The sequence below is a fragment of the Lactuca virosa genome, chromosome 3, assembly GCF_052849685.1.
Source record: "Lactuca virosa cultivar CGN04683 chromosome 3, Lactuca_virosa_CGN04683_v6, whole genome shotgun sequence".
NCBI lineage: Eukaryota > Viridiplantae > Streptophyta > Magnoliopsida > Asterales > Asteraceae > Lactuca > Lactuca virosa.
Window position 1 is genome coordinate 237,813,010 of NC_136428.1, and position 13,716 is coordinate 237,826,725.

A 13,716-nucleotide genomic window follows, 5' to 3' on the forward strand; every position below is an offset into this window, starting at 1 on the left:
CACCACCTTATTAGGTGAGTGCATAGTCGCTTTCATGAACATGATTTTAATACAAGTATTGATTGAAGTATTAAATATATGTTTATGTGCGAGTTATTTGATGTTGCCTGAAATACGTGTTAAAGAACATACCTGATTATATATAATGATTTAGGATAAAGAGTAAACCTAAATTAATTATGAGGAATATTGGGTAGTATCTTCTTATGAGTACGAGTGAGTTATACACAGAGAATAGAACTTTAAAATATGTCATTAATCCGGGAGCATGGATTAGACATAGCCATTGTCCCTAGTCCGAGAGTATCGATTAGATATAGTCAATTGTCATTAATCTGGGAGTATGGATTAAGAAATAGTCAGTTGTCCTTAGTCCGGGAGTATGGATAGGACATAGTTATTTGTCATTAATCCGGGGGTATGGATTTAGACATAGACATTTGTCCCTAGTCCGAGAGTATGGAATGGGCACAGTTAATGATCCGAGAGTATGGATTAAGAGGTAAAATTTAAGGTCCGAGAGTGTGGATAGTCTCGTTGTGAGGATTAACGGGGTGGCGAAAGAGTTGCTTATATATATGGTGAAATTGTATATGTTGTGAGTTTTAAATTATATATATGATATAACATTGTGGGATTGAAATCCCTATGTACTCACCAGGTTTCCCAACCTGACCCACTCAAGCTTATTTGTATCACAGGTGTCGATATGAAGCTACTTTACACTGAGAGATTTAAAAGAGATGTAGATCACTAGTGTAAATGAATGTAAGTTATGTTTATGCTTATGTGTCTGTATTGACGATGACATCCCAACGTTTTGAAAATGAATAAAAATACATTTCTTCAGAAATGATTTGATAACGTATTTATCATGTTTTTCTGGGAACGAATTCCGCAACATATTTCTTTAAAAGATACTCCGATTTTCAAAATAAAGCATAAACAAATCGGTCTTTCCTGGCCGTGAAAATAGGGATGTCACAGTGGTACGACTAAGTTTTCCTCGGCTCGGCACTTTTTGAGATTACACATGTGGAAGGTATCGTGAACCTTGTTGAGCTCATGAGGTAGCTTGAGCTTATAAGCTACCGGACCAACGCTTGCTAGGATCTCGAAGGGTCCGATGTAACGTGGGTTTAGCTTTCCTCTTTTTCCAAACCCGATGACACCCTTCCACGGAGCAACATTTAGTAGATACGGTCTCCTACTTTGAATTCCAACGGTTTGTGCCTATTGTCAGCATAACTCTTCTGTTGGCTACGTGCAGCCTGTAACCGCTCTTTTATCTGAACAATCTTTTCCGTTGTTTCCTGAATGATTTCAGGTCCAGTGAATAGTGTATCCCTAATATGCTTTCCTGCTAATTGGGTATCTCCAACTTCTGTCCAACATAACGGTAAATGACATTTGTGCCCATACAAGGCCTCGAATGGAGCGGCCTTTTTGCTAGTGTGATAGTTGTTGTTGTATGACCACCTCTCACGATCAAAATTAGCTTTCTCTTCTTAAGCTTCCTTCTTTCTCTTAGAACCTGCAAAACATAAATATGTGACTATCACATCATGTATTAAGAACCTATGAATAGGAACTTAATGGAATTAGATAGTGGATGAACCTGAAGTAGAGTCACATAACATGACTTTACTATCTCTAAGATCTTTCAGGTAATCCGGGCAGCTTCGCATCCAATGCCCCTTCAATTGGCAATAGAAACATATGGACCTTTCAGGAATAACACATGGGACTAACTCAGAACTAGATTTTCTCTTTACCATATGGTCAAACAGTTTGACCTTGGCCGATCCCTTTCCATTGGGAAGAGAAACCTTTTCTGGACTACCAATGTTGCCATTGTCAATGTCCATTGAAATTTGGGAGACATATCCTTTAAACATATTTGCTTGACTTGTGCTCTTAAGCATTTCTGCTTCAGCAACAATCAACATATATGTTAGATCAATTAGGTTCACGTCGTGGTCTCTCATATAGTTGTCTTTAATGAACTAACTATATGATTCAGGAAGCGAAACTAGAATCAAGTCAGTGGCCAGCTCCCTTTGGAAAATGACACACAACATCCCCAATCTGTCAATGTGCAATTTCATTTTTAGAACATGCGCACACACAGACTTTCCATCTTGATGTTTGCATGCCAATAGGGTTTGAGTAACTTTGTACTTTCCAGCTTGAAGAAGACATGACTTAGGGAGAGTCACTGGAGGAGGTGGAGAAAGAGTTGGAGAAGCATGATTTCCAGTTCCAATATTGCTTGAATAAGGGAACATTCTTTCACCTTGATCAACATGTGGAAGGTCATCTTCAGATAGAGAAGGAAAAACATTTCCAGAAGAACGAGGAAGACCATTGTTGTCTGAACTTGACATCTATAAGGGAGAATAGAGAATTCAAGTTAGTTGATTTTAATCCTTAATTATTAACCCAAAAAACTTAAATTAAAGCTAGGATCCATATTTTCAATTCGAATTCTAAAGAGGGATGCCGTAATCAAATTCGAATCTATTTTAGGTAAGTAAAGCATTTACCAAATTCAATCTTATGAAACTCCTAGATCTTTTTAGATTCATTGAACTATTCAATGGCATGTTTAATCTCGATTATGCTCTCACTTTGTGACTGGGATGCCAAGGATCGCAAACGAGATTTGAATAACCATGCAAATTAGCTTGGTACTCTCGATGTCATTTATCATCTAAATTAACGTGCCGGTTAACCACACGCGCTCCATTAATTCAATGATAATTTACGAGACACCCATTGCCAACAATATTAGTCTCATATTAGTGTATCGGTTAACCACACACGCTCCACTAACGACTAATAAGGTGCAATATGCAATTTCATGGATTAGCATCAAATTCACATTTTTCCTAAAGTAACTAAGAATAGGATTTTAGAAAATAGTTTAGTTACTTTTATCATTATACTTATAATGAGGATTGTTTGTCCTATCAAACCCGTTCGGCTAACGACCCTCCACCATACAAGAGATCGGTGGGTAAGAATGGATACCCAATGTCAGTCATTTTATAGGCCGCTTCCTTAAACGTCCCTTATAGTATCGCTTCGTGAATGAGGCGTACTAACGGTTCGACTGACTTTTCTTATACATATAATATATATTAACCCTTTTAATTTTATATACATAATATAAGGTGTGTTTTAAACATTTTAAAAAACACAAGGGTTTAATCTTTTAATAAATTAAACTTTTAATTTAATTAAATTTAAACCTTTTATGGAATTATTAATCATCTTTTAATTAATCACTTAATTAAATTATTAATAAAACCCATAAGGATGTATTTTAAACTTTTCAAGATAATAGGGTTCTTTAATTTTATAAATTTCAAAATTAAACCATTAAATTTAATTTAAAAAATCAAATCCCAAATAATTATCTCCTAACTTCTAGGCTTTTAACTTATCACTTTTAGATAAGGATATCAAATTACAATTCAAAATATTCAGGTTTACACAATTAAAAAATATTATAAAAGGTAATTATCCTAATCAAATCATGAGATGTCTTAAAAAAAACCCAAATTTTAGGATCTGACAGCTCACCACCTCGTGGTGAACATTGCCACCTCGTGGTGTCGGTACGGAATGAAAATTCGGAAAAAGTTTTACTTGTTCAAGTTCATGTTAGTATCAGTTCAATAGAAAACTAAACCTATGCTCTGATACCACTAATGGGTTTTGAGCATAACATACAATCCTATGTGTGCATGCAACCCTAAATAAGATCTAGGTTTTCTCTATTTGAACATACAATATGAACAACCAAGTGTAAACCCTAGATCTCTACGGGATAATTGAAAATCATATATATAAGAAGGGTTATGGTACATACCTTTAAGATTGTTATTGTAAACAATCTTGAATCCTTACTTGAAAGACCTTTGTTAGCAAGCGCCACAAGTTTCGCGCATCTAATGGTTGACAAACAAACCTAGCAACCAAGGAAAACTATAGAGGGAGAGAGGGAATAAAGAAGAATTTCGGCCCTTAGCCTCCTAGAGTAGTCATTAACGAAATTTAACCCTAAGGAGGGTTTATATAAGTGTTAGGAAGGGATTGGATAAGGCAGATATCTCTAAGATAACTCTAATCCCTTAACTTCCTCCTTAAGGCATCCAAGGCACCCTTAGAGCCCAAGAAAACCCTATAGACACTCTAGATTTCATTCCCCCCTCTTTAGGGAGGTTCTAGAAATGGCCAATGCTCAACTATTGAACATTTTCACCTTTAGTCCTTACAGTTTTAACTAATTCCTTTAACCTCAAAGTTAATTCCAAATTAATTTCTGATTAAATATTAATTAAACAATATGATTTCTAATTAATATATTATTTTCATAATATATTAATAAATCATTTATTTTGATTTATAATTAATTTATTAACCAAGTAATAAATTATTAAATCATTCTTCTCTCTCTAAAAGTTATCATATTCAATTGCTAGGTTTGAAGACAACCCACAAGGACTGTGCTACCATCAATTTAAGTTTATACCAATTATAGTTATGGGCTTAGACATCTAATCCAACAACTTTCCCATATCCTTTGACCTTGCACTTATGATTATTCCCAAACTTCACTATTTAGCATTCTCTAGCTCACAAAAGTCTCACAAATTCTCCTTTCTTCCAGTCATATGATGCGAGCACCCATTATCAATATACTAGTTTTCTTCATACCGTTTGTCACATAGTACCTGCAAGCAATTAGAGAGATTAAGGTCCCAAGACCTTTTGGTTCCTTGGACATTAGTGTGAAAAGTAGTGTGCAATGCAGAACTAAAGATCCAACTACGAAATTTTTGCTCTTTATTTTGCCTATTAAGTCAACTTCGTTAGTTTTAGGCATTGATAAGTAATCATTCAATGGCAAAGTTTCAACTTTGATTTTCTATTTTTTAACTGTTCTTTGAGAAAATTCAGAAGAGATGCTTCCATTCAAGGATTCAATCAAGTAATTCTCATAATTTTGTTGGACTTGTTCTTGATAATACAATTTCCTTTTTCCTCCAACCAATGATTAAGATTTTTCATGTTATTTTTGCCTTTGACAAAAGATACATTCGACTTTTACTTCAAATCAGGATTTAGAAAACATAGACCATCGGGTTTGAATGGTCAATTTTTCTTTTCAACATTTGTCATTTTCGTAAAACTCATTTGAGATGATGGCTTTGTGGTCGTTGTTGAAAATGATTTTGGTATCGATGTTGATAACCAATATGAGAATATTTTTGAAAAACTTTCTTATTTTGTGAGAAAATCCTTTGTCTATTGTTATGAAAACGACTTTGTGAATTCATTTTATTATTTTGAAAACAATTTGTCTTTTGAATATTTTTCTGAACATGATTTGAAACTTAAAAATTTCTTTACTCATTCAAATTTTGAACAACATTCGTATTTTCTGAAAAACTACTTTTCTTGACAACATTCTTTTTGACGTCTTTTGAATCATCTTTAGAAGACTCTTTTGAATTATGAGTTTTTAATGTTTGAGAAAACTTTTTTTCAGGTTTTTGTGAAAATTTTTGCTTTGATATTTTTTCCTTTTGAAAATCTTTTTGTTTCTTCCAATAAGCCTTCTTTCTTTCTTTTGTTTTTGAAATTTCATCTTTTAAATCATATTTCTAAATTTCTTTGTCATGATTGTGAGTCCTTTCCTTTTGATTTTTAGAATGGTTAGGATGAGACTTGTCGGAACCCTTATCATTCTTGACTTCGACATCAGACTTAACACCAGTTTTCACAACCCAAACTTTATTATTTTCTTTTCATTTTCTTTGGAAAAATATTTTTGACTCTTTTGACGTTGAAAGACTTTTGATCTTTTATTCAAATTGTTTTCCTCCATATTTTGATTTGAGTAAAAACCTTCATCAGTTACTTTTTCATTGTCTTCTTTCAACAACTCGTCTATTTTTGGATAAACATTATCTCCATTCCCTTTTGTGACAAAAACTTTGTTGGGAAGTCGTTTAATGCAGGTTGGATAAAGAACTGAATTCATTTCCAAGAAATGTTTCCTTTTATTCTAAAATTTGTGTGAATTCCTCAGTATCTTCATACACTTGAGCTTCAACAATTCGTGGAATTTCCATTTCACAAGAATCGTCGTCACTATCACTTTCGTTATTTTTTATTTCCTTGACAATAACCTACTCCTTTTGAGAATCACAAGTTTTTGATGTCAAAGAGAAATCATTGTTTAGCTTCATTGTTGAGTCAATATTTTCTTTGTCTTTAGCTAACGAAGTGACATTAATGATAGATAACTTTGAGCAATCAACACATTCCTCTTCCTCAGTTTCACTAATATTGTAAGAATAATCTTCGATATCAGCAAAATTTTGTTGAGTACTTTGTGTCGAATTCTCAGTCTTGTTCAAAATTTTGATTTGTTTGTTTTTGGTCAAAGTCTCATTCACAATATCAACAAGTTCATCAGCATTCAAACATTCAGTAATATTTACAACACCATATGCATATGAATCATTTAGAATCGTGTCATACTCAGCTACTTTACTTTCGCAGTCAAAGGTCGTTTCGTCAACTAATTCTCTTCTGAAAGTAATAAGGGGAAGTAGCTTCCTATGTTTTTCAACACATATATATCAGACGAATAATAAAGATCTATCAATTTCCCATATAAACGTTTGGTTGTATTGCAATATATGTTTCTTTGTTTAGTAGCATATAACTATCCATATGAATTCCATCCTCATCACACATATTGTTTGTGAATTTTAGCTCTAGAACTTCTATCTTACTATTCTTCTCCTCCAACTTATTTCGAGCTTCGTATAGTAAGGCCTTAGATTTCTCAGCTTCGTTACTCATAGAGAGCAACATATCATTCAGGTAAGAGCAAGTTTCATGAAAATCAACTAAAATATCATGATAAGAATTTAAAGGAACATTAAGAAAAACAAGAAGATCACACAACTTCGCTGTCAATGGAGATTTTGGTGTGTTGTAAAGAAGCACTTTCCAGTTTGCTCCTTATTTTCTTTATCACTCTACTCTACGTTCTCATTCTCCATCCTTCCATCATCACTATATTCCTCATCATCCACAAACTAGCTCTTTCCTCCTGATCCACTTTTTCATGTTCAACACTCCATGTGTGGGATGACGCATCTCCTCGTCATCGGAGCCAGAAGACCAAATCTGATATGTTCCATTACTGTCATCAGCACCCCTTCGCCATCAAAGATATATTCTTAGACATTGTAACCATTGCAAGATGATTGTAGTACACAAGATGATTGTAACCATTGCAATAGCTATAGTTGTACCCTGAATCACCTTTTAATTGCTTCTCAGCCTTCTTCTCTTCTTCTTTCTTCTCCACTTTTGCAACTCCTTTCTGACCTGCACAAGTGTTCGTAATTGCCTTCTTATTTAAACTGTTGTTGAAATTCCTACTTATGGGCTTCTTGTAGAATCTCTTCACCCTATTATTCAAATAATATGCAACAACTTCATCGTAAGAGTTGAGAGGAAAACTTTCTTCAACTTCTTTCACTTCTTCATCAGACTCAACCTCCTTCGTAGTTATCTTGGAGACTAACACCATTGGACCTCCAAAATTAATTTTGTTTTCTTCAGCTATCTCCATCACTTCCGATTCATATGTTTTCAGAATATTATAGAGATTCCACAATGAGTATGTGTCAAAATTCTCCTGAGTCTTAACCAGTAGAAAATTTTTTCACCATTTCTTTCTGAGTTTGAAAACAAAGGTGGGATTGAACTCTAAGGTAGTACGAACTAGACCATATTTGTTACATTTGAAGATCAATTCATTCAGTCTATCATAATATGCATCGATACTCTCATTCTCTTTTTGCTTAAAATATGTTAATTCTGACAAGCACTTCGTCACTAAGCTCTTCTTCGTTCTTTCATTTCCTTGATAATTTTTCTTCAAAGCATCCCAGATCTCCTTCGCTGTCTTGCAACCACGAACATAATTGTAAACAAAAGGTGGAATAGCTCCTCGTAGTTCACGAAGACATCTTTTGTCTTTTTCTTTCTTCTTGTTTCCTTGTGCGATCATATCTTCAGTAGCTCCAACGTTACCAATGGCTTGAACCAAATCAGCACGATAAGGTCCACTCACGACAGATCTCCAAAGATCCTCGTCAATACCATTGAGATAATCCTCTATATGATCTGCCCATTGATCGTAGTACTCAAGGATCAACATTGGAACCTTGGTTACCAATCCAAGTGTCACACCCCAAACCGGAACGGCGGAAACGTTCGGGGGTGGAGGACATCATGAACAGTATCACAACAATTGTATAATAGTAATCGAAGCAAACAACAACCAATACATTGATAGAATAGTATTTACATTGTGTTCAAACATTGTTTGTATGATACCAAAAGTGTATAGCAAAAGTATAAAAGACGCGACTCTATAAAGCTCCGTCTTCTCAAAACCTGCGGGTGTACCTATCTACTGGTTCCCTGAGAATACAAGTGATTTTGAAAGTGTATCAACATTTAAGTTGGCGAGTTCACAAGTATTTTGTTTTAGAAGTCTTTCTTGAATTCTTGTAAAATGTTAGTGTGTTCTCCCAGAAAATCCTATATTTTTTGTAGTGAATGTAATGTAGTTTTAGGCCTTAAGACCAAAAAGTATGTATGTTAGTGTTCTTTGTATTAGTGTACTGGTAGTTTTATTAATGAATGAAACCATATTAGTAATTATTTTCTCAGAAATGTATGTTCTCACTAAACTAGAAAAGTAGTATATCATAGTAGTGTTTGTATGAAAAACCTTTTTGTATATATGACTGGAATTCTCCAACTGTAGTATGAAATAGTGTAATGTAGTCTTATTATTAAAATAAAACCCTTGAAGTAGTGTTAGCCCCGTAAACAATGGTTTAGTTGTTACTACTGTGAGTTTCTTATAACCATGCTAAAATGACTAGTGGCCTCCACGACGTTCTTCAGTCGTTGGAATGTTATCACATTTGTCACCCCAGGCATGCCGGCCTAACTGTAGCTAACAGTTAAGGTGCGGGATTGTCAGTCTCGTATAGATCTATACACAAATTCACGCTTTCCCTCAAGGAGACTCTGGTTATAATTTATACGACTTTAACCTGTACTCTAGTGGGTACAATGAAGTAGTGCCTCACAATCCTGTATTAACTAGTTTACGTATAGTATTATAGGGTTCCCTTGTACTTGAAAATGTATGTATTACCTTGTAGTAGTGTACTTGTAATGTAAAATAATTATACTTAAATAATTATTTTAGTAATGTATCCTTGAAATAGTGAAATAGTGTGTATGTTCCATAAACTATACATGTTATAGTTTATATAGTTATTCTTGTATAGTGTTCTTGAACTTAGTAGAATAGCGTAGTGTTTCACAAATTATACCTATTATAGTTTGTATGTATGTTATTGTATCATTTCTTGAGCTTAGTAAAATAGTGTAATGATTCACAAACTATACCTATTATAGTTTGAATGTATGTTCCGTATGTTATGAAAACCATTTCAATTTAACAGTTTGTATCAAATGGTATAAGAATGTTTGTAGAAATACCCCTTTTGCTCGACATGTTACAAAAGGGTTAACAATATAATGAAATATATATATTTTTATAAAATGAAATAGTTAAACCAGTTTCAAATTAGTTGCAAACGGTTCGAAATCGTTTGAAATCGTTCGTATCTTAACATAAAATTCCTTGTGTTTTACTTGTATTCCCCCCTAAAAACATGAAAAAATAGTGAAAACGTAGGGGTATGAACTCACCTCGAATGTAAGTTTGTGTTTGGATGCGAAATGGTAGCGATGATCCTCGGGTTAGAACTCGCGTGCGTAGTCGTATCCTAATAATAATTATACACGATATCGTATTTAAATTAATAAGATATTAATTTAAATAAATTAAATTATAAATTAAGTGTTAGACAACACTTAACTATGTAAAAAATACTTACAAAAAGTGCTAGGAATAAATTGAGGGGGTTTCTTGGCGTTTTTGGTGTTAGCTTAGGTGTTTTCGGTGTATGCTTGAAGATTTCAATATTGTTCTTGGTGTGCTTGGTGTTCTTGGTGAATTTATGAAGATTTGAAGGTGGGATGATGATTTCGGTTGAAGATTTGAAGGTTTTCGGATGATACTTGAGAGCAAATGGGAGTGTTTACGGCTTGGAAAGTCGAGAAATGAATTGTGTTCACGGTTGAACACGTATATATAGAAGAGGTTTTCGGCCGAAAAGTAGCCCAAAAGAGAGAGATTTCGGATCTGACCGAGAACCGTTTGCGGTCCGAAGTGGTTTGTGGTTGGAGCTGATTTCAGTCTTGACCGAAATCTGTTTTCGGTCCGAGGAGGTGGGGTCTGCATAGATTCTCGGTTTTAATGAAAATGTGCTTTTGATTTTTAAATGCATTTGATTCCTTTACCAAAGCACATAATTAGATATATTTAAACCTTATAAATTTAACCAATTGACAATTTGACTTTTATTTAGCAAGTTTGACTTTTGTTTACTTTTATAGACTTGAAAATAACGGGTTGTTACACCAAGCAAGTTCGCAAAATTCATCATAGTGTTAACGTTGATATTTTCCATGAAATCGACTGAAAAGAGGAATTTCTTGAAGAGAAATGAATATGATGCTAAATCGACTGACAAAAACAGACGTAGAATCGATTAATCACAATCGATTAAATGAATAACTATGCTTCTATCTTGCGAAAATATTGAATCGGAAAGATCGACTCAATAAGATAAAAAAAAAGTGAAAGGATGCTTCAATCGATGTAATGATTCTTGCTCTAATACCAATTGATAAGTTGTTTAGAAATGTATTTTAATCAATCGATTAGTGTAACACCCGGAATCCAGGAGACCAAGTTGTGGAAGGAAAAACCCTAAGTCAATGAGTCGACTCGTCGAGTACAAGGAAGAACTCGACGAGTCGGAGCGAGTTTCGTGTCACGGATTAAGTGGCCGACTCGGCGAGTCAGGGGACTGACTCGGCGAGTCTGGTCTAGGTTGGGAAACCCTAATTCCGGGACTTGGTGCCCTATTTAAGCATCATATTCTCATTCCCTCAGCCTCATCTTCAGCCACCAGACCCTAAACCCTCATCCACGAAACCCTAGTGCATCTTTTGAGTGTTTGAGCCACCTTTGTGTGATTTGTGTGCTCTTGAAGAGGAAGAAGGAGAGGAAGGAAGTTAGAGGTTCAAGGAGGAGGAAGTGGATCCAGAAGATACACTCCATTGGCTGCAATTCTTGGTAATCAAGTCTTCACCTTCGCTTTTGGTTTATTTGATCTCCTTATAGTCTCTTTTATGAATTTTTTGGTCCAAGAATGATTACTTGTGGGATTTGGACGTCCCCAAGCAAGATCCTTTCAGATCTGAGAGTGTTTAGGGTAGTTAAGGCATAAAGGTGTAAACTTTATGCCATTAATACTCCCCATGCAAAGTTTAAGAGGTTGTTTTGGCCTTTTGAGCAAAAAGGGGCATGCATGGATGTAAAGGCAGTAGCTTTGCGTGTTATTCCGACCCTAGAAGGTTAGATCTGGGTCCTAGATGCTTTGTGCCTGACTGAAATCGTCTGAATAGAATTGGACATAGAGGGACTCGGCGAGTCACGTGTGGGACTCGGCAAGTGAGGCCGTTTCTTGCCCAAAAACCCTTCTGTTAGAAGGTGTGAGTTGAGTTGGTAAGGGACTCAGCCAGTCTGGGTCCATAGTGGACATGATGATCAGCGTACTCGACGAGTTAAGGAGGAACTCGGCGAGTCCAAGGCAATCTCCCTAATTTATGAAGGTGGACTCGGCGAGTTCAAAGGAGAACTCGCGCGAGTCAGATGAAGGAGGGTCCCGATGTGTTGAAGGTGCACTCGACGAGTTCATGGAGAACTCGACGAGTAGAATCGAAGTCCAGAGTTTTGTGTAGAAAGTGGGACTTGGCGAGTAGGTAGGCCAACTCGGCGAGTTGAAGTCAACTCGGAGTGTTGACTTTGACCAATGAATTTGACCAAGTTTGACCTGGGTTGACTTTTGGAATATTGTGGTCTAAATGTTATTTTGGGTATTGATAGTTCGGGGAGCCGAAGGATCAGCAGTGCAGAAGTTGTCGGTTGGCAGTCAGAAGTGTTTCAGCTAGTCTTCAGCAGTGCAAGGTGAGTCTTCTCACTGTATGCTAGTATGATATTCCGGACCATGTCGGCCAATGTAGTTTACGAGTAAGAAGACCCGGGGGTTTCCCTAAGCACTGTATGCTAGTATGATATTCCGGACCAAGGTCCCATGTCGGGCGGGTGCCCGAGGCAGGTTTATGTGTATGTTATTCCAGACCAAGGTCTGATGCCGGGCGGGAGCCCGAGGTATGTTGCATGTTAGTTTATACTTGTTGTCTGTGTGATACTTGTATGTGCCTGGTAGGGAGGTGAGTGTGGGCGAGGTGTCGTATCTCACCATTAGCAGAGTATGGACGGGGTTCCATATCTCATTAGTAGCAGAGCAGGGGCGAGGGCCGAGATAGGAGAGAGGTGAGTGTGGGCGGGGGCCCGTATATCACTATCAGCAGGAGCATGGACGGGGTTCCATGACTCACCAGTAGTAGGACAGGGGCGGGGCCCAAGATAGGTGGGTTTTCCTCCAGTAGGAACGGGTCTAAGGCACCAATGTCGGCCCGTTTAAGTAGTAGAGTATGCCGGGGTGAGCCCAATGTCGGGGTTAGCCTGATGATGTTTATATGTTTTCGGACTTCGGTCCGATGCCGGGGCGGTCCCGAGAAGTAGTTAAGTATGCTTGATGTCTTTGTGATTCATGCATGTATATGTGTTATGTGTTATGTATTCCGGACTCCGGTCCGATGTCGGGCAAGCCCGATGCAGTATATGCGATTATGTTATATGTTATGTGTTAGGTGTTCCGGGGTAAGCCCGATGTCGGGGCAAGCCCGATGTATGTTAGTCATTATGCCATGTATTATGTATTTCGGAGCAAGCCCGTTGTATGCTAGTTATGTGTTATATGTTATTTGTTCCGGGCTTAAATCCAATGTCGGGGCAAGCCCGATGCAGATTATGTGATTATGCAATGTATGTGTCGGGGCAAGCCCGATGTCAGGGTGAGCCCGATGCCCGATGCGGTCGGATGTAGGCATGAGCCCGATGCCGGACAGGAGTCCGATGTCGGGTAAGTCGATGTCGGGATTCGTCCCGATGCAATGGGAGTAGTCCCAGAGTTATGTTGTTTGTTATATGTGTATGGTATGTGGTAGGTTGGGGAACTCACTAAGCTTCGTGCTTACGGTTTTCAGTTTTGGTTTCAGCTACTTCCGGTAGTGGAGGGTAGAGCTCGGGATGATCGCATTGCACATACCTAGAAGTTTAGCATGTGATGTTTACTCTGATAAGATGAACAAGTGTTTGAAATGATACTCTGATTTGAGATAATGACTTATGCTTTTGGATGAATGATTTTATAATTATGGTTTAATTAATGATTTAAAAATGAAACTTTTGGTTTTGATTTTTGGGATGTTACAAGTTGGTATCAGAGCCTTGGTTTGAGGGATTCGGGCACACTCTCGGGTGTGACTGAACTCAAACTGAGGACTTGGTATGAGGGTTTTCAAAAGAAAATCATTTTTACAAAAAGAATTTTG

General features: G+C 36.6%; 1 protein-coding gene across 1 annotated transcript; it reads right to left on the minus strand.

Annotated features, from left to right (window-relative positions):
- Window positions 1–7,759: 7,759 nt before the first annotated feature.
- LOC145164469 (uncharacterized) lies at window positions 7,760–8,257 on the minus strand. The gene has a single exon (XM_079083182.1). The coding sequence runs from the start codon at window positions 8,255–8,257 to the stop codon at window positions 7,760–7,762; it is 498 nt and encodes a 165-aa protein (XP_078939308.1).
- Window positions 8,258–13,716: the final 5,459 nt, after the last annotated feature.

Bases quoted from the DNA above. Each gene is read 5' to 3' on its own strand.
- LOC145164469 (XM_079083182.1), bottom strand. From the start codon at position 8,257: ATGTTGATCCTTGAGTACTACGATCAATGGGCAGATCATATAGAGGAT.